The sequence below is a fragment of the Nycticebus coucang genome, chromosome 4, assembly GCF_027406575.1.
Source record: "Nycticebus coucang isolate mNycCou1 chromosome 4, mNycCou1.pri, whole genome shotgun sequence".
NCBI lineage: Eukaryota > Metazoa > Chordata > Mammalia > Primates > Lorisidae > Nycticebus > Nycticebus coucang.
The window spans coordinates 71,673,804-71,694,544 of record NC_069783.1 but is presented as its reverse complement, the minus strand read 5'-3'; the positions used below and the strand labels follow the sequence as shown (position 1 = coordinate 71,694,544).

Genomic DNA, 20,741 nt, shown 5'->3' with positions numbered 1-20,741 from the left:
AGCAGAATGAGGGGCTCAGCAAGGGGTAACTCCATTCTATTTATGGAGGGCCTCCTTCAAAGTGGGCCTCATCCTTGACATTTGCAGAAGACTCATTATGTCCCTACTCCCCTCAAAGAAGCAGACCCAGGCCAAGCTGGTGGCAGGAAGAGCCAGGGTGCTTTATCAAGGAGATGTGTTGGGAAGCCATTCTAGACTCAGCGGACTAGATAGGAGTGGATGGGACTGGGGAAGAGGAAGAAAGCTTGAGGAAGATTCCTGAGTTTCCTCTACCCTGGAAAAGAGTATACATGGCTAATACTGTTTGCCAAGGTGGCCGATCCTGGAGAAGAATAGGAGGGGAGCTAAGCCCACTATGCACACATGTTGAGTGTGAAGTCTGAGGGGCCCAGGTGCAGCAGGTGGCTGGCTTGCTGGGTCTGCAGCACAGCAGAGGTCAGCTAAAGACATAGACCAGGGAGAAAGAGTAGATGTGAACCCCTGGGCAGAGGGCAGAATGAGGACAAAGGAAGAGCAAGGACTGACCTTGGAGTGCGCAAAGGTGACGAGGCATAAATAAAACTGAGACGAAGTCAGAGGGGCCAGGGGAGACATTTCAGAGGTACTAAAGTGAAGGCAGAGGAGGCCAGGGGAGTCAGGGAGGGATGGTTGTGGATCAGGGAACAGGTGAACACAGATGGGATGTGGCTGAGTTTGGCCACAAGGGGGTGGCCAGTGACTGTGTTTGGTGACTGTCATTAGCATCAGCAGAATGGTAGAGCAGAGACCAAAGAGCAGAGGGTTGGAGAGCACATGGGAGGGAGGAAATGGAGACAGGTCTGGAATGTCATAAAGGAAAGTCTGTTAGGAGGCAGGAGGAAAGAAACCTTAATATGTGACAAGAAAGACAGATGGACAAACTGAAAGGCAGATGAACTAAAGAGCTCAGTGGACCAGACCTTGTAGCTCTTTCCCTGCCTGGGGAGGCCCTGAGTGTCCCGGGACAGGTTGCAGGCTCAGCCTCAAGCCCTTTCTCTAAGCTTTAACCTGCAGGGATTCTCCGAGGATGGATAAGCGTCCTGGTGGGGCCAGGACTTAGGCCTGGGACTGTCAGCCTTTGTGGATGGTGTTCCCTTGACTCAGCCCCCAGTACTTCCCTTTCTACTGGTTTCTCCTCAACTGGAGAAGCCCCAGAGTCCCTAATCATAGGGAAACTCCACTCCTGACCCCCGTTGAACCTGGTGGGACCTGATTCCCACCCCTCAATACGTTTGGGAAGACCTGGGCTTAGCTCTCCTCAAGACATAGGGTTGTCCTTGCCTATGACCAGCCTCAGTTTCTCCTGCTATGGAGCTGGAGCTAGAGACCAGGGTCCACTAACAAAGGAGAGTATTTAATAAATGGCCCTTGCCCGCCCCAAAACCCTCCTCAGGCAACCAAGCCTTGAACACACTTGCTCTCCCAGCCCCCACTGGCCACTAGAGCCAGAATCCACCATCCCAGTTTTCTTGGCTCTGGGGCTGGAGCTGGCTGCTCATGTCATTAAGAGAGAGACTTTTATTATCCCATAGGAAAGGGAGATACAAGGGGTCACTAAGAACTACAGCAAGTACCTGGAAAATAAATTAAAACAGGAACGCATCAAAACAAAAAGGAGATAAGAGAAACGGAGAGTGGCTGGGAGGCTGCAGTAACGGGCGGCCCACCCAGGCAGGCAAGCTCTCCAAGGAGAAGGCCGAGGGGTCCCAGGCCTCAGCCAGTCCATTTCTTGTCCCTCTGTCAGTGGTGGCCCCAGGCTCCAAGCCCTGTGGGGCCGTGATTCCAGGCCTCCCTGAAGCTGGCCAGGGAGTAGCCAGAGTCCAGCTTGGGCCCACCCAGGGGCCTGACCAGCAGCAAGCAGCACTCTGCCCTCATGGGTTGTGGTTGCCCACCCTAGTCATTGGAGGTGACATCGATGTCCTCCCCGTTGGCCTGCTTCGTGGCGATGCGCCACCGGTTGATGTGGTGGGAGCCCTTCTTCTTCTGCTCAGACTCGGGCCCTTCCTCCTCCAGCTTCTGCCGTTTGTACTTTGTCCTCCGGTTCTGGAACCACACCTTCACCTGGGCCAGGGAGGGGGCACAGATGAGAAACATTCAGGAAGCCCCCAGAGCAGTCACTGGCCCCTCAACACTCAGGCTGAGCTGAGAGCCAGATAGGGAAACAGGCTACACAGGGTCAGGGCTCACAGGCCAGAGTTCTCTCCTTTAGCCAGCTGCCACCTCATGGGTCTGGAGGACTGCTGTTCCAGATGCAAATGCAGCGGGACAGAAAGAGGACCCTAGAGGTCAGAAGGAAGGGGGTTTTTTGTTTGTTTGTTTTTGAGACAGGGTCTTGCTCTGCACCTGGACTAGAGCACCATGGAGTCATCATAGCTGCAACCTTAAACTCCTAGGCTCAAGCAATCCTCCTGCCCCAGCCTCCCAGGTAGCGTGGACTACAGGCATGCACCACTACACCTATTTTTCTATTTTTAGTAGAGACGGGTCTCACTCTTGCTTGGGCTGGTCTGAAACTCCTGAGTTCAAGCAATCCTCCTGCCTTGGCCTCCCAGAGTGCTAGGATTATAGCATACTTTTCCTTTACAGGGCACATTTCCTGTCCCTCCCAAACAAAAGGTCATAGAGCTGCTGGACATCTTGGCTCCTATGGATACAGCAGAGCAAAGGTGAAGGAGCTCAGGCTCTGGAACCCAGCAGACCCGGGATTTACTAGTTTCTAAAGAAGGGATAATAATTGCTCCTTCACAGGGTTGTTGTGAGCAGTAAATAAAAGACATATGACCTGCTGGATGAGTTCTGATGCTCTCCCAGAGGACCTAAAGGGGACACCAATCTCTCAGCTGGCCTCATCCTTTTTGCCATGCAAAGAGTTAGAATGGACCTGGCTTCATAACCCAGTGTCCACACCAAGAGCAGTGCCTGGGACAGCCAGACCACTCCTAGATTCACGGGACCCACTGCTGGAGGCTCTAATCTCATACATGACATGTTGGTCTCCTTCCTCATGGGAAATTCCCCTCTCCAGTATCAGAGGTGGAGCTGTGTAGGCTGGAGCTGGGCAGTTGGGGAGCCTTTGGTCTCTTGGGTGGCAGCTCCTCATGACAGTCTAAAAATTCACCAAGAGGCCTCACTGTCCTTGAACAGACAAGGTCAAGGAGGAGGCAGGTCTGAGGCTTCATCCCGGGACAATGTTCTGCCTTCAGGGGCAGCTCTAGACCTTGTCCCCACAGCATGGCTCCATCCAGATGTGGAAACAGGTCACACAAGGAACAGCGTGGGGAAACCCCAAGGAACAGAGTGAACTCCTATTTGAACACAGTGACACCCCACCCCCGTCTGTGTCTGGCAGTGAGAGCCCTGACAGGAAGAGGGGTAGGATTCAAACAGAGATGGGACAGTCATTCTCTGTGATGAGGGAAGAAGGAAGGGAAGGTCCACAATTGTAAGCCCATCTCCTCCAGGAAGCCTCCCCAGACTTAATCCCATTTCTAATCATCCTCTCTTCTCTCCCCTCCTCCAGCATTTGCTCAGTATCCAAGACACGGGCCTTATTGTCCTCTCATGCATGATCTGGGAGGCTCATCCTGGGCTCCCTAGCTAGCCCTAGTGTTGTGGACTGGAGAAAGCCTTTGTCTGTCACCTCCACCTATCACCTGCACCTGACTACGTGGTTCTTTACTTGGCCTTGCAGAGTCAGGCCAGACCCAAACCATCTTCAGAGTTGGCAGGAGGAGCCTGGGCTGATCCTTGACCAAGTCCCACATGCATAGGACAAATCTTTCTTAGGACACTTGCAGTTTCTTGGACTCTTGCTCCAGAGGACCCCTGGAGGAAGTGATGCTGAGAGGGCAGGGTTACAAGGCATGGGTATTTTCCTGGAAATAATAGCACATTTAAAAGCAAGCAGGTGCTGCCAACTGCAGCTGTGCAGATGGTGCGTGGCAGGGCTGTGGCTGTGGAACAGTGGGGGGCACATTGGTCTTGACAACAGAAGTGATCCATGGGAAGAGCTGGAGGCAGTCCTTGGAGAGACTGCCCAGTCCAGCTTCTTCTCCCAGAGATGAGGGGAAAGCATAGGGCTTTGCCGCAAAGCCAGGCAGTGGGAGCCAGAAGCAGGCCTGGCATCTGGGCCTTGTGGGTGGTTTCGTGCCCAGGATGTGCCACCCTCACATACCCTTCCCACATATTCCTCTGTCCCCTCCATGGAGCTCACCCAAGGACTCCTGTTCATGGTCCTTCCTTGCCAGGGCTTTTGCCATACCATCTGCCCTGCCCCTTGATTTTAGAGCCCTGGAGTAGGATGTGGATAGCCAGTGATCAGTGCTCACAGAGCAGCCAGTCAGGGACAGGAAAAGTGGCCCAGGAAGAGAGGGGATGCCCAGCCTCAATGGGTGGAGTGAGGGTAAGGGGCTTCTTCCCTCATCTTCAGGTCAGTGTTCAAGTCTATAGCCCATGTCTCACCTCAGGGAGGAGGAAAGATGCTCTGAGTACAGGGCTCTGGATTCCATGGACACAGGGCTGTCTGGACCCTCAGTGGTTCTCAGCACAACCATTTGGCAGCCAGGCTAGTCCCTGCCCCCAACCCTGGAGCCTGCTGTGACTATGCCAGCCAGTGGGTGGGTGAGCTCACCCTGCCTCCTGTGCATGACTCAGGGCTGGGGCGTTATTCCTGAGGAGCCCAAATGGGCCGGCCAAGGATGATCACCAGGTGACAGTGGCAACACCAGGGACAGAGGGTCCTTTTTCTACTCTTTTCTCCCTCCCACACATACTCACAAGCCTCCTTGCAGGAAGAGACTGACAACACTGGCCTCTAGTAGGGTGTACCTAACAGGCTGCCCTTATCCAACAACACTGACCCAATGAAGGAAAGTTCTCATGGTGGCCTTCATGGACAGGATTTGTTTTCAGACTGAGGTAGCCTCCTGGCACACCCAAGTGAAAGGTGATTCTGAATATTTTCTCCATGAAAAATACTGAGGTCAAGGAGGCAGCTCTCTAGAAACAGTGACATAAACCCTCCTTCTCCCTAGACATCCTGGCTATCTTCCGGAGAACAGCCTTGGGCTGAGTGTCCAGATGCTGTTTACAAAGCTTGTAGTAACAGGGATGCTTATGACTTCATAATATTAGTGAAAAAACCAGGATGCACAGTGTGATCACAACCACAGAAAAACAAAATCTATGCATGGGGGAAAAAAGACTAGAAGGAAATGTACCCAAAGTGTGGGTGACTTCTTTCTTCTACTTTTCTGAATTTTCTTTAATATCTTACTTGTTATCTACTGATAACAATAGTTATTTTTTACTTGGAAAGAGAAAAGGAACTGGACTCTGAGTATAGCAGGAAGTTAAGAGTGGCCCCAAAGACCTCCCTAACCTAGCCAGGTAATGCTGGGGTCATCCCAGAGCCCCTTGCCTAGATGACAGAGGACCTAGAAAGGAACAGGTCATATGATATGGCTTTGGAGCCAGCTGTAAGAGGCTGTTCCTATTCTGCACATGCCTCCCCACCCCTAACACCAACACACTACTTGCTTCTCTCTAAGCCTCAAAGGCACAGTTGGAATGTTGGCCAGAGGACCCCTCTGTGTGGGGAGAGGTCCCTTGTGTTATCCAAAATCTTTGCCTCACTGAATGTCTCTCAGTTTCTCAGAGAAGCCAGATCTTTCCAAGACTCAGCACTCTTCTGAGTTACGCAACCTGGAATATTCTCCTTAGCTTTCAAGACCCTACTGGATGGTCCTAGATGGGGCCTGCCCTATTGCCTGTCCCTTCTTTCTTAGTGCTTTCCCCTGGTCTCAGGACAGTGACCCCAAATGTGCACTAATTTATTTGTTCACATCTGTCTCCTCACCAGACTGTGATACTCTAAAGAACCAATGTGGTATGTTAGTTGGCTCTGAAGTCCCAGTGCCCAGCCCAGAGGACATGTTCCATGTATAGTCATCCAGCTGGGCATTAGTGAATGAAGGCATGCATGTATTCATGCAACAAGGAATGAATAAATGAACTAACAAACAAGAAAACTACAGTTCCAGCCAATATTTCAGAGCTAATCATACCGTGCTTCTGAATAATGTGCAATTTTGAAAGAACGAATTCTGTATTCTTTCTTTTTCACCACTCTTCAACTGTAGTCCAGCACAAACAGAAAGGACTTTGGCACTGGGACTCTGCACACTTTCAAGTAAATATCAATCCTGACCTCAAAGAGTTCAGATATCCCTATCAAAGTCTGGTAACTCTGACATAGTCAGTTCCTCCTTATGTCCCACTGTTATCTCTTCTGCCTTAATTTAAGCATATCCTCCTGCCATCCTCTGACAAAAAGAAAGTCCTTGGAATAGACAGCAGCTTGGAGATATCAATCAATCACCCCTGAGCTTACTATCCTCCCTGCCCCCTCCTCTAGGGAGCCATTTCCTATGATTTCATCAAGTGAGCTGTTTCCACTCCCAAGCTTAATGCCATGCTAAGCTCAACTCTCACCTCCAGCTCCCCACCAACCATAGCCCTAACTCTTCCTAAGCCTTCTTGTCTTGTCTCTCCGCCCATCCTGGACCCTCACCCTCACTCTCAGGGAGATATCACAAAATTTACCTGCCCCTGCCCCAGGACCACATTCCCATCCTAGCTCCTCACAGAACCCCTCTGATACCCCTTATCTCCTCCTCACCCACCAGACAGAATGCTTGGAACATCAGAGATACAAATTTCTTAGAGCAAAGCTGAGACTTAGAGAAGGGATGTGTGTGTCCCAGAACACACAGTGAGTAAGTAACAAAGATCTCTTGATTTTTCCCTAAAATTCAAGTCATTTTGATATCTCCTCTCATCCATCCAAGGGCAGAACATTCCAAACTAAGAGACCCCTGGAAGGCTCCTTGCCATGCCTCTGGGGGGAAAATAAAAAAAATCCTATAAGCAGGTTACCATACACTCTAGCCTTCCAAGACCTCCCTCTCAGGCTCCAAAATGCTGGCCGGCCTTGACAGTTCCTCCTCCGTCTTAATGTGCCTGCCTCGACCCCTCTCCTTCCTTTCCTCCAACCTAGCATCCTAGGAATCTCTCTAAGCCTTCCGAGTCTGAGATCTCCTGGAAACCTTCTGCCCAAGCAGATCTCCCTTCATCTCCTTCAGCCCACAGCAGTGACCTCAAGGGGAGCCCAGTAACTTTTCTTGTGCATGATCTGCTAATGTGGTGCATGCTTTGCATTTAGCCTGCACCACTAAATGAGGAATCTCCAAAGCCAAGGACCACCTTTCTGTGCTCTTTTCCCTTACAGCTCAGCTAACCTCAAGGCAAGGTCAAGAAACACCAGCTAATCTGTTCAGAACAAGAAGGGCAGCTGGAAATAGTGATCAATTGATCATCCTGAAGCAGTCAGATGCTTTCTCTCACTACCCCCTAAAACTTACTACCCCTTACATCTAATATGTACCTATGGTATGTGTATCACCTGACCTTTGGGCATTAATCACACTAAACCCATATGTGCTCCACATAGCATTACATATACCTGCTATACACACTCATCAGACTTGCTTGGATCTGAGCCAGGCCCCGGGTCTGCCCACCCAGCCACCAGGACTGAGCCTTAGACAGGTGCCTCCCTGGTCATACTTAAAGGCTGGGCCATAGCAGTGAGGAACAAATAATTAGAAATAGAAGGGAGACCCAGGGCCCCTCCCTCTACCTCCAAGAATGACCCACTGGCCATCCCAGCACAAATATCCCATGCTCAGCCCAAGGTCAACCAAGTAACTTAGGCTGCCTACCTCCCAGCACCTCATGCTGAAGCCTTTGGAATACAGACACCCCCAAGCTCACCCACACATGGATATGCTTAACCTTCCTAGAAGATACATAAACCCGTGTTTGTATCATCTAAATCAATAATCAGCTGCGAAAGTGCAAGGGAAAGATAGAAGGAAAGGGACAAGCAGAGTACAGTGAAAGCAGAGACCAAGGGGGATGATTGATGATGTTAGTATTTCTTTGGGTGGCATCAAGAGAAACCTGCTCATTTGGTCATGTTTATTGAGTATCTACTTCATGCTGGGCACTGAGGTGAACCCTGGGGAGAAATAGACAGGCATAGCCTCTGCTTTCCTGAGCTTAGGTACTCAGGCTTATTATTTGTTAGAATCACCCAGAGAGCTGTTCTTAAAAACATTTTACTGGGCCCCCTCTTATACCTCTGGAGAGAATCTCCTGGGAAGGCCTAGGAATCTGTATTTGAAGATCTCCCTGAGAGATGGGTGCGTTTGATCTATAGATTGACCTTGGGACATGGCAGATATTTAAACAAGTAATAACAGCAAAGTCCAAAGTTTATAGTGATAGGTTGGGGATATACCATGATCTCAGAGAGCATGAAGGATGGATTATGTAGAAAACACAGAGAGGTAGAATACAGATGAGCCACAGAAACTCAGGGCTGGAAAGAAATCTGGGATTCATGCCATTCAGCCTCACAGATAAAGCACCTGAGGCCCAGAGAGAAGAGAAGACAAAGCCAGAGCCGGCAAGATAATAGAAAACCATTAACAGACAAATGAATAAACTATCTGTCAGTTGCTAAATAGCTCTATAGAGGTGGAAGTTTGAGATGAATGGTGGACAAATAAATAGATAAAACAAATAGATGATAAAGAGATAATCAACAGATGGGTAAATAGGAGTTATTGTTAAGAAGAACATATACTTAATAGAAAATAGGAAATATAAATTAACCAATTTTGGGAGCAGACAGAAGTAGATAGCTAGATATAAAACAGCTATCTAAAAAAAATTTAAAAAACAGCTATCTGTGAGGGACAGATTAGAGAGGTCTGAGAGTCAAATCTAGACACTGGCAGTATAAATACATGGCATGGGCCTGACTGGAGTAACCGATGCCTGACAAGTAGCTGACAGCTGGAAATGACAGGTAAGCTTGCCTGGTAAATATGGAGAAGTGGATACTTAGTTAATTGTATGAGTCCAGGTGATACAATAGAACAGAAAGACAAATCTGATGATGGAAACACGGTGTGGCAGGAAGAACACTGGACTAAGAGGAAACCCAGGTTTGGATCTTATTATATCACTAACTTGACATATTACTTAAACAAAGGGAAGGTAAGAGGCTGGGGATAGGAATTAATATTATTCAAGAATCATGTTAGGTGCTTTCTAATCCTTAAACAATCTATTTTCTAGATGAGGAAACCAGAGCTCAGGAAAGTTGAGTTAACTTGCCCAGGTTCACACAGCCAGTAAGCAGGGAAGCAGGAATTTGAAATCACCTTTGCCTGACTAAGAAGCTCTGTCCATCTCTCTCCTTGCCTGGAAAGAGAGTCCACCTTCCTCAGGTTCAAACCTTCCATAGTTCTTTTTGCTCTTGTTCCGTATGCAAAAGCAGCTTATTTACAGATGCAACAATTTAGCCCTGAGTTTTCATCTTTAAGGACATTGGATACATTATATGATTCTATGTGGTTTTGTATGTTTGAAACATCTCATAACAAAAATGAAAGAAACAATCCGTTTACTAACTGGCATTGTTAGCAACAAATATTGACAGGCAGCTAGATTCGGTTTGGAAGAAAGTTAATTAAAAATGCTCTCACTGAGCTTAATAACTGAAAGTTTAAAAACAATGACATTATTTCAACAAGTGTTAATCTGTGGGTGGTGGGATTATAAACTGTTTTTGTTTTCTTACACTTCTGCAATTAAAATTTAATAAATATTACTTTTTAAATGAAGTTAATTATAAACACCATTCCTAAATTGACACCTTGTTTTAAACAATAATTTTAAAACAGTTTGCCAGGAGGGAAAAGGGGTGTTATTTTTCTAATTTATTTTAATGTATCTTTCTTTAAAATGTTTTTAAAGTTAACTCTGTTATTTTGCAAGCTTTTTCTCTGAAGTTACAACAGCCCAACTAGCAAATCTGAAGATGTAGGGGTCTTCCCATGGCACACATTAATTGTTAAGTGGGGCATCTGACAGATATGACTGCAATAGATGGCAAAATGTGACAAGCACTTTGTGGTGGGCCACAGGGAACTGGGAATGCAGGTGGGATCTTGATTCCTCCACTGGCTCCCTTCCTACCCTCCCTGATAATGGGAGGCCAGGCCATCTCACGGCCTGGAACTGATGAAGGGATGTTGGTATAGCAGGGGCAGAGGCCTGGAGGGAAGGGTCGAGAAAGTGAGATGTCAGCGGGGAGGGAGCTGCTGGGGGGCACGAGCAGAGCCAACCTCTTGAAGTAGTAAATCCCGACGCTGGGAAGGAGGTAAGGCCCATCCAGACACCGAAATCTGCCTCCAGGGCAGCAGCTGGGCGGAGGGTCTCTCAACCACTCCAACATGCCGGCCCACACTGGGTGAACCAAGAGCTTAGGGAGAGCTTCCAGGCAGCATTTATTTACAGCAACGTCTTTACCTACAACGAACCCAAATCTGCCTCTCTATAACTTTCATCTGATTCTTTAGTTTTTTTTCTTAAATTCATTATCAATTACAAAAATACTAAATGATAATTATAATTTCACCAGTTCAAGCCCCCACACCATCGGAATTTATTGCCTCCCCACTCGACAGCCCTTCCAGTAATTGAGAACAGCCCCTGAGCGCCCAGGGTCCACTTTTCCCACCATGCCCAGGCCACTCAGGTGCCCTCCACGCATGCACCATGATTTTCAGGGCCCTCCCAGCTGACATGAGGTGCCACCCTTGGACCCCAAGCAGGCGCTGGCCACTTTCTGGCTGATAGTCTGAAGACACCTGGGCTTTCTCCCCTCACTACACACGCTGGAGGGGAGCGGAGGCCTCTGCTAGCTTTGCCCAGGGGCAGCTACGATTCCAGGGCGGGAAAGGCCAGGTCACTCCCCAGCACAGGGGCCGGAGGGGGCTGCAGCAATCTCAGAACTGAGTCGCTCCAGCGGACACCGGGCTGCCCCTTGCTGCCAGCTCCGCTCCCGAGGCTGCCCGCTGTTTCCAGGCAGGCTGGCCCCCTTCTGAGGGGCTTTGGGAGCCAGACCCTGACCGCACTAGTATTTACTCTGCCTCCTGCTGGGTCCTTAGTGCTTGACAAAAATCTTTGGGCCTCAGTAGGCTGAACACCGTGGAAGGGAAGGGGCTCTAAAGACCGGCTTTGCGGAGCCCGCGGAGAGTTGGAAACTTCTGGAACCCCAAAAAGACAGAGAACTCGGGCAGGGCCGGGGCAGGCTCAGGGCCGCTCCAGCACCCGCCCGCCCTCACCTCCACCAGGGCGCGGGACGCAGCGGAGGCGCGGGGCAGGCCAGGCGTGATGATTACCTGCGTCTCCGAGAGGCTAAGGCTGCCGGCCAGCTGCTTCCGCTCGGCGCCCACCACGTAGTGGTTCTTCTCAAAGGCGCGCTCCAGCCGCAGCAGCTGCGAGGGCGAGAAGGCCGTGCGGATCCGCTTGGGCTTGCGCGCGAAGGGGCCGTGCAGAAGCAGCCCGTCCTGGGGCACGTCGCTCGCTGTGGCCCCACCGCCGACGGCAACACACACAGGTACAGACAGAGAGAAGGGCGCGGTGAGCCTCAGTCCGGCCAAGGTTGGCCTCCCACCCGGCTCCTGTACAGCCTGTCCTTGAACACTTCTCCACCTTCTCCGTTCCTTCACAGACACACACACACACACACACACACACACACACACACACACGACTTCTGCCCTTGCCTTTACCACCCCTTCCCTAGTCCATCCCTTTCCCCAACAACACCTCCCCATAGTCTTGAGAGCTACCCGGCCGAGGAATCACAGCGCTGTAGATCCACTGTGGGGCCAAGAGGTGTGTCCTGGCCTGGTGAGGAGCCAACTGGCCCCAAATCCACACTGCCAGAAGCCTCTGAAGAGGCCAAGGGATGGCAAAAGGGCCTTGGCTCTCTTAACCGCCCTTTCCTGGGGGTATGTCCCCATCACTGGCCCCAGTGATTTGCTTTTAAGTAACAGGTCAGAAGCATCTCTCAAAGAGCAACAGAAGTAGAAGCAGATCTGGGTGTCAGGAGAGCAGCCAGGCTGTTAGGCGCAGCCTCACCAAACACAGAGTCAGGAACCAAAAAGTACCCAGGGAGCAGTCCCTTCACACCTGCTCAAACCAATCTTTCACCAAAATGCTTGAAATGCTTGGGGTACTAACCTATTGAAAATTTCTGCCAACAGGCCCAGCTCTGCCTCACCAGAGGTAAAAATAGGCCAGTGGCTAGGTCAATAGTGCAGGTAGCCCCTGGAGGTCCAAAGTCAGGCTACACCTTCCCTTTCCCAACCTTCCCAACCTCTAAGGTACCCCCAACACCACCTGCAGGAGAGTCTTAATGCCCTCTATGGTGGGAAAAGGCCCTGCTTCATCCCTAAATAGTCTCATGCTAAAGAAACATGTGTATAAATATCTAGATGTCATCTTTCTCTCTAATATATATAGATATAGATATATTGGTTTCTGCATGGCATGTGTAAATATAAGTTCCAGCTTCCCTACTGTCTTTCCCTCCCATCTACTGTACAGGATTTTCAGAGTGTGACTGTCCTTTAGCAAATGATGGCCACCATGGGGACTCAGCTACCACATGCAGGAGGAAGGACTAACCCCAGACTGGATGAAGCCGGGATGGGAGGTGATAGTAAGAAACTAGAAAAGCCAAAACAAGTTTCCACTTACTGTCTCAACAAACCCCCCACTAGGCCCTCACACAATCTCTAGCTTTCCTGCACATCCTAATGGACTGGAAACAGGCACTGACAACATCACCCATGGATTCTCATGCAAGGGTACATAACAGTCCTCCTGACCCAACAACAACACAGCCCTAGATTGAATGTTTTGACAGAATTAGCTGTTGAGATCAACTGATCCAATTAATTTCTTCAGAGATGGCCACTGGTTTGACTCAATCTGACCTGTTGTTTTGCTCTTAAGACAATTATCTGGATAATTCAGTTGTAATCTCCTATCTCTGAAAACATCTATTAGGAGAAGCAAAAGCATGTAATTGAGATGTTGTTGCTAAACTTCTCCAAGTAACTGTTCTTGTCCCTCTACTTGTGGAAACTGCTTGACTATACCTTCTCCAAGTCTCTGTACTTTGGACACCTTGGTAGGCCAACTTTATCGCTGGAGTTTTCTGAGAAACAGGGTTGCCTAGGATTGAGGGGCTTATGCTTAAGTGGAGACTTAAGTCACTAACCTCCAGTCACCTTACTATCCATTTCACATGGCTGAATCTTCAATGCCACAAAAGGGGTTAGGATCATATCACAGGGAGATGGAGGACGGACAGCCTGTCCACTGCCATTCAAGGTGGGGGAAGGCCCAAGGCCCTCAGGCCTGACTGAAGGAAAAGAAGTTTAACCAGGGGTGGTGGAGGGGATAGGTGTTCAGGGGATGTGGTCTGGCAGAAAGGGGTAAGTGGCAGAGAATTGAGGAGCTGCTGGGGGGGAGACAAGGAGAACTGAAATCTCTTGGGTAGGGGCCAGTGTGGTAGGCCAGGGAAAGGGTGGGAAGCAAATGCTTCTTACTGATGTTAAAATAAATTGCTTCAAAAGCCAACATCATTATTCTGAGCTTCAGTGAAATCCCAACAGTGGTTTCCTCTGGACAAATGAACCAGAGGAAAAGAGGCAGCCTAGTCCATTCTAGCATTTACCTGGACTAGGTTGGCCAAAAGTGTGGCTGCGATGTAGGAAGGCCCCACAGGTGTGTGTGAGTGGGATGCAGACATGTGAAGGCAATGTGTGGCTGAGAAAGCAGAACTGCAGCCTGCCCCAGTGTGTGTGACTTAAACTGGCTGTTTTGTGATTCTGTGGTATGTGTCAGTGACCTGTGTGGTGGAGTCCTCTGTTTATCTTTATAAACCCAGAGTGGAGCATGAAAGCAACAAGCTTCTGTCCTGACCTGCATGCTCCTTTGCCTCAATTCTGGCTATTTTAGGAGAATGCTAGATGGTTTGTGGTCTATCCCACAAACGGTCCAGTTCGTTGTAAAGTCCTGTTATGGTGGACAGCATGTATCCTATAGTCTATGTCCTGTGCAAAAACATAGATGTCTTCTAACCCAACGTTGAAGAAATAGGAGGCTGGAAAATTATTAAAGCTGCTGAGAAATCATGACAGGTTACTTGATTCTAAAAGAATCGGTACTTTTCCCTGTAAGAAAGAGGATGTTTAGTACAAAGCTACCATCCTGAGAAATGGATCAATTGCTATATGTCTCTGTAAGAACAAGGGTGATACCTTAGGTGCCTATGTACTTGAACCTCTCTGACCTGTGGAGAGTGAGCCTGAATCACCCCTGCTGCAGCTTGACTTTCCCTCGACTGGACCACAATATCAGAACAAACTTGGGGTTGGGGTGCTGCCTGTTTAGATACAGTAACTCTAGGCTGTGAGGAAAGGCTGCCACTTCCAACTGGGACAGGTGGAAAAGTGGAAAAAGACTGGCATATCTTTCTCTGGAGCTAAGACTGAACATTCCTCCGCGCCCCGTCCTTCCCACCTCTCCGATTTTTCTACAGCCTCTCTCAGCAGGCCTCTTCAAAGCAGTGTCTGGGAAATAGCATCAGAGACTCTTAGGAATGGGGCGGCTGGAGGTGGGGGCTAGGGATCCAAAGCAACCCGGGATCGCGCTGCAGTCCCCGCTAGAGAGGCTGCTGCCGGCCAGGGCATCCGCGGGATTGCGAGACGGAAGGGCCTGGGGGTAGGACCGGGAGAAGCAAGCCAGGCTGCAGAGATAACTTCAATCCTCCTTCTCCTGCCCGAACAAAGGCGCCCTTTAAAGCACCTGCCCAGTGTCGTGAGGTGTCCGCGGGAGCTGAGTCTCCGCAACCCCCTCCCAGCGTTGCTCTGAGGCCCAGAAAGTTCCTAATCTCCAGAAAGTAACACTGAAATAGGGCCATCTCCGAGTTTTAGCCAGTTCCTCCTCTTCGGGCTTCGAGAGAGTCCCAGAGCTTCGGGGTCCCGACCATTTCGCATTCGCTTTTCCTCTTCCACCGCCTCGCTTAGTGGAGGAGTCGCTTCCCCGCGCGCCGGGACCGCGCTGCCGACCGCTGCTGCGCACAGAACGCAGACATGTTCCTTTTCGTTCGTGTAGGGTTTCGTTTCTTGCATTAAAACGGGGCCGAAATGAGCATCGCAGAGACCCGGTTCTCTAGAAAACGCGGCGCGGGACGGCTCAGCTCCTAGCCCCGAGCCTCGGCCGCGACCAGAGAGCGCAGAGCAGCGGGGCGCGCATCGATCTTTCGCGGCAATGGTGGTGGGCCCCAAAGCCAGAGCGTCTCAGGGTTCAGAAAGTCCTCCAGCGCCCAACGGATTTCCGGGTCCGAGAATGCGGACACGCTTGGCTCCATCTGCGCGTCTAGACTCACTTCTTGAGAGAAAAATCCAACCGTTTTGTGCAACTTGACAACGTAACTCGCTGGGACTGATGGCTCGGAGAGTGGCGGCAATTTTCGAGAGGGTTTTGCGCAGGATTTATGCGGCCTCGTCTGGCCAAGGACGCTTAAAATCGGAGCTGGATCTCTCCCCAGGCGCCTACGGTTCTTTGTGCCTGGAGACGTGAACCATGGCGCGGCAGCCGTGGGGCGTTGGATCTTAAGCCAGCCGAGGCCACCTTCGGACTAGCTGAGCCACCAAAGAACTTAGACTAGGCTCTGTCCTCCCCTCTGAGGCCTGTCCTCCACCAGCCTCCAACCCGCTGGCCCCTCCACCGCTCCGGCCCGCGGTCTCACAAACCGCCAAAACTCCAACCTGGCCCATGGGCGCCAGGTTGTAAGAGCCAGACTGAGGATTGAGCCCACAGACGAAAGGGATAGTTGGCTCTATTTTAAATAAAACCTCATTTTATCAGTAAACATTGATTTTAAGTGATAGGAACCCTTGACTAAGCGACAGACATCGCACGCATTTTTTCCCCTGGATTTGGATTTGGGCACATCCTTGAAATCCCTGGAGAAGACTAGTCTGCTTACAAAAATTCTTGTTCAAGTAATTACATTCTCTGGTTTTGTGGGGTCAGTATCTATTGGCCAGGTGGGACTGAGAAAATGGTCTGACAAATCGGGATCCCGGAAAGTGCCACTCTGTGATAGTCAAGCGTCTCTAGCCAAAGCCTCAAAAGCCCATTTTTAAAATTATCTAAATAATTTACCAAGCAGCTAACTGTGTGGAAGTAGCTTAGTGTCACATTAGTTCCAGGAGCTGAGGCTCCAGCCATGTTCTTTTCATTTGTTTCACTAAAAGCCGGGTTACCTAGTACTGAGCCGTGAAACTTACAAGGTTGGGGGCCGGTCTACACTAACAAAATAAAACTGGAAGCTAAATCACTTACTGTACAAATCAAGGCCACTCTTCCAACAAACTCCAACAAATTTCAAGGAAGAAAACGAACTCCAACAAATGCAATTCTCTTTTCTTAGGGAAAGTCAGATAATTGAAGAGAGAGAAAAAAAGAGAGAGAGAGGCCAGCGGGGGATCTTCATTAGCAAACACACGCCGGTGCAGACTTGGGAGCTCGGACTGGCTGCCTACGACCTTAAAAGCCCTGTGCCCCCGCCCCCTGTCCGGGTAGACTGTGTCGTTGGTCCCCCAGCAACCGGTTGGGCTCCTGGTGGCGGCAAGCAGTGGAGAACGCCAGTTTGCTTATTGCAAACCTTCCCCATCTTGGGTCGGAGAGACACGTGTGATTCGGAGAAGTCTGGCCAAGGCTGCTGAGAAACATCCCAAGACAGCGGAGCACTCCACGCTGAACATTAACTCTCCGGTTCACCCTCCCTCCTACCCCTGCTTTCCACAGAGCTGGGGCACGCGGATGGACTTTCCCCTGCCCGGACACACCAGGAAGGGCTGATCCCTGGGAGATGGTGGTGGACATGCGAGCGAAGTACGGTATCTGGTCTAGCCGGGGCGACAGGAGAGCGGCCGGAGCTGCACTTTGAGCGAATGCTAGCTCAGTCGGAAAGAGACGAAGGCAAGCCGTGGGGAGGGCCAGGAGAGGCCCCCAGGATGCGCCCGGGCTTGGCGTCCGGACAGGCATCGTTTCTACAAAAGCCTGGAGGTCCCAACCTGGCTCCCTGGAAGGGAGACCTATGCTGCAGAGGCACGGCTCATCCCAGCTTGGGAATCGACCGGTAGCCTTCTCAGCAACAACTTCTGAACCGCCCTGCGCGCCCCCGAGCCTCCCCCGCATCGCCACAGCGCGGGCGCCGACCGTCCGCCTCGGCGGGCACAGCGTGGGCACTCACCCTGGAAGCGGTGGCCGAAGAAGCGGTTCCGCAGGACCCAGGGATAGAAGTGGAGAGGGTCCCGGTGCTGGGCGCCGAAGAAAGAGTGCGGGGGCTGCAGTGGGGAGGCGCCCAGCTGGTGCGCCGGGTGCATGGTCAGCGCAGGATGGTTCATGGCTTCGGGGAACACGAGCTCTGGCCCACCGTACAACGAGCGGCCGGCGCCCGCGGCGGCTGCAGCAGGGAAGCCACTCACGAAGGCCGCCTCGGCCGCGCTGGGGTGAGGGTAGTTGAGCGCTGTGGGCCGGAGCGGTTCCTCGGAGGCGGCCGCCGCCAGGGGATGGGAGCCCGCGCCCCCGCCGCCAGTGCCCCCTCCGGTGCCGCCGTCCTTGGCTACCAAGGACTCTATGGTGAAGCCGCGCTTGGCCGCGGGCTGGAACATGGTCGCGGCCGCCGTAGCTGTCTTAGGCAGCCGGGCTCTGGGGAGCGCTCCGCGTCCTGGCGCCGCCGCCGTGCGGGGTGTGCACCCAGCCAGGCACATGCACACACACCCGCACCCTTCACCTCCCCCGCCCGCCCGCTCGCTAGCTCTCGGCCCCCGCGGGCGAGCCAGGCGCGGAGCGGCGAGGGGTGTGTGAGCGAGCGAGCGCGGTGTCGGGCCACCGCGCACAGCCAGGCGCGTCGGCTGCTGCGGCGGAGCGAGCAGCTCCCGGCGCCCGCACCGGTGACGGCTCGGTGAGATGATGTGTGCTGCCTCTACGGCCGGAGGGCTGAGCCCAGCTCCCACCCTCCAAGTCCCACCGGGACCGACCCCAGCCCCCGGTCCTCCTAGCACTGCCCTACAGGGTCTTGGCTACAAGGCGCTGCGAGGCGCGAGTTAGCCGGCACCTGCCCCGCGCTCGCCCATTGGCCGCCGCTCACCTGCCCCAAGGTGGGGGGCGGGGCGGGGCGGGGCGAGGGACGGCGGGTAGGGATGGAACCCGCAGTCGGAGGCAAAAGCAGGACTGGAACATTTGCCGGGAGATCTAGGCCTCTTGCCGGTCCGCCACTGGTTTCTTCTCCCAACTCTGCCCTTAGCTGAGTCTGGTGGCCGCCGCTGCCCTCTCAGTCTACTCGGGAGCTAAAGAAGGCGTTGGAAAGGCCTGGGGCTCCAACTCACCCTCCAAGGTGTGTAATTCAGTTGAACTCTCCCATTTGTCCCAGGATGTTGTTTCCGTTCTTGTAGAACTTGGATCCCAGGGTGGGTATTTGGGGTCTAATAAATAGGTTCTACAGAGAACCAGCTCCCTACTCCCCTGGCCTCTGGGACTCTCTCACTCACCCACCTTCTGTCCCCTGGGCCTTGGTCTGATGGTGCGGCCTTGTTCCTGACCTTTCGCATTTTCTGGATGTCTTGGGGGACAGCTCCGGAAAGGGGACACTTTTTTTTTCCACAAGGGGCCAGGGAGGTGGCCGCGTGGGAGAAGCCTTCGGACTGGTTACCCCAAGCCCTCAAGCTTCAGTTTAGTACTCCCAGACAGCTTGGTGGCTCAGCCACAGAGCGGCGGCCGGCTCAGAACAGAGGCCTCAGCGCAGAGCAACCTTCTTGCCTTCTCTGGCTGTAGGGCTCAAGTGTCCTCAGGCTGGGCCAGCCTAGGGCCTCGAAGACATTGTAAATTGGAGCTTGTCAAGTAGCTCGAGCTCGTCGCAGAACAGACACGCCCGCGGAAACGCAGCGGTAGTCTGACCTCCCTCGACCTTCGCCTTCCACCCGCGATCGGCTTAGGCCAGTTTCCATTTCGTGCACTACTTCCCCGGGTGAGAGGGCGCTTGGCAATGAGAACCAGCATTCTGCAAACTTTCCACTCAGACCTTCCAGGCCGCAGGAAACCCGGAGCAGAGGCCCAGGAGGGCGCTGGGCGGTGATGGGGAGGCTGGGACCTGGCCCCGGCCCTGGCTCTGGACCTTGCTAGCGAGACTGCACAGAGTTTCACTTCCTCGACGCTGCCCAGATCAATCCTAGAGTCTGGAGCGCAGCCCAGGCGCACAGATCCGGCTGGGCCTCTGGCACCGAGAATCCAAGAGGTCTGCGTGCCCCCTAACTCTGCGGGGACTCCAGACCAGGTCTTGGTAGTGGCCCGCCTAGGCGCCGGGAGCCTTAGTCCGAGAGAGCGCTCCGGGCGCCCTTGCAGCCACAAAGCCGGTTAAAGTCTATTTTCCACTCCACTGCTCAGAAAAGCCCCCTTGCGCCGACGCCGTTCCGGCCCCCTTGGGTGAAGTGGGGAGGGGGTGTCGAGAGGCGCGGAGACTAGACGACCGCACCCAGCAGTCCTTCACGCCCTGGGAAACCCAGAGCCTGGCACCGCGGAGGCGTCCCAGAAACAGCTTCGGAACAAATCGTTACAGAATCCGTGGCGAGCGCCTAGTCTCTTTCGCTGGCTCTCCGGATCTTTCTGGTTCTCTCTGTGTGGTGGGCTCCTTCTCTCTCCCGTTTCCGTCTCAGGCTATCTATTTTCCCCCTCTTGCCTCCCTGGTCTCCTCTAGACTTTTTCCTCCTTTTATTTCTTCCGCCTCCTCTTTTCCCCACCCTCAGTCTTGGAAAGGGGAAACGCGGCGGATGGGGGACAAGGGCCCTACCAGGCCACATCACTAAGGGGGCGGGAGTGCGGAAGCTGGGCAGAGGCACCGAACAAGGAGATTTTCGTTCCTGATGGAAGTAAATAACAGGGGATTTTGTTGGAGCAAGGTCCCCGCAAGGACGCGGGTTCAGTTGGATAAACATTGCTTGGCCTGCGCTCTGCCGCAGAGCAAGTGCTGGGGGCTACGAAGAAGACAGAAACACGAGTGAGTTGAACCGACCCCCCAAGGCCTTGTGCCCCTAGCCAGGATATGAATCCCTTCCGTCCAGCCGCAGGCCCCTACCTGAGCCTTCACCCACCGTGAAGCTAGGCAGTAAACACGAACTCGGTCCGCTGGGCAGGTAGAAGAGCTTGGAGTCTACTGTGACATTCCTAGATTTGCCCCTTACTGTCCACATCCACGTTCATTCTTATGGCTCTGGTATACACGTCCATATCTAAATCAATAGACTTTTATTATAACACCACCTTCCCTTGTGTACCCTTTTGAAGTATTGATACCCACCTGTCATTACCCCCATTTTAGATGAAGAAACAGACTGTGGAGGATTGATGACTTGAGTTTGGTTACAGTCTGGGTTGTGCTGGGAGAGCCCAACAGTCCTGGCCTGGCCCTGGTTCCATTTCCTTTCCATCCCTACCCGGGACATCCCTGCCAGCTTCCCCAGAGGAGTCTACCAGGATGGGGATGAGGTGCTGGACTCTGGGGGAAAACCTACAGCTCCATTTGTGGTCTTCTGGATCCTTTACTGCAGTCTTTCAGCTGAATCCAAATTCATAAAGAGATTTGTTCTGTGTTGTTTGGATTCTGCACTGGGCATCTGGAGGGCCACATGGGGTTCCCCACCCCTGCTAGTGATAGGAGT

General features: G+C 52.3%; 1 protein-coding gene across 1 annotated transcript; it reads right to left on the bottom strand.

Moving 5' to 3' along the window:
* Window positions 1–1,518: 1,518 nt before the first annotated feature.
* Window positions 1,519–18,861, bottom strand: EMX1 (empty spiracles homeobox 1). Its single transcript, XM_053589895.1, has 3 exons — window positions 17,279–18,861; window positions 11,337–11,521; window positions 1,519–2,079 (listed from the first exon to the last, which is right to left on the bottom strand). The coding sequence occupies exons 1-3, from the start codon at window positions 17,796–17,798 to the stop codon at window positions 1,912–1,914; spliced, it is 873 nt and encodes a 290-aa protein (XP_053445870.1). The 5' UTR covers window positions 17,799–18,861; the 3' UTR covers window positions 1,519–1,911.
* Window positions 18,862–20,741: the final 1,880 nt, after the last annotated feature.

What these genes read in the sequence shown, in the direction of transcription:
- EMX1 (XM_053589895.1), bottom strand. Translation starts at nt 17,798, where the DNA reads ATGTGCCTGGCTGGGTGCACACCCCGCACGGCGGCGGCGCCAGGACGC. An exon ending in CTTCGGCCACCGCTTCCAGG is followed by an intron (nt 11,522 to 17,278) that starts GTGAGTGCCCAC and finishes GTGGGGCCACAG; the next exon opens with CGAGCGACGTGCCCCAGGAC. An exon ending in TTAGCCTCTCGGAGACGCAG is followed by an intron (nt 2,080 to 11,336) that starts GTAATCATCACG and finishes TCCCTGGCCCAG; the next exon opens with GTGAAGGTGTGGTTCCAGAA.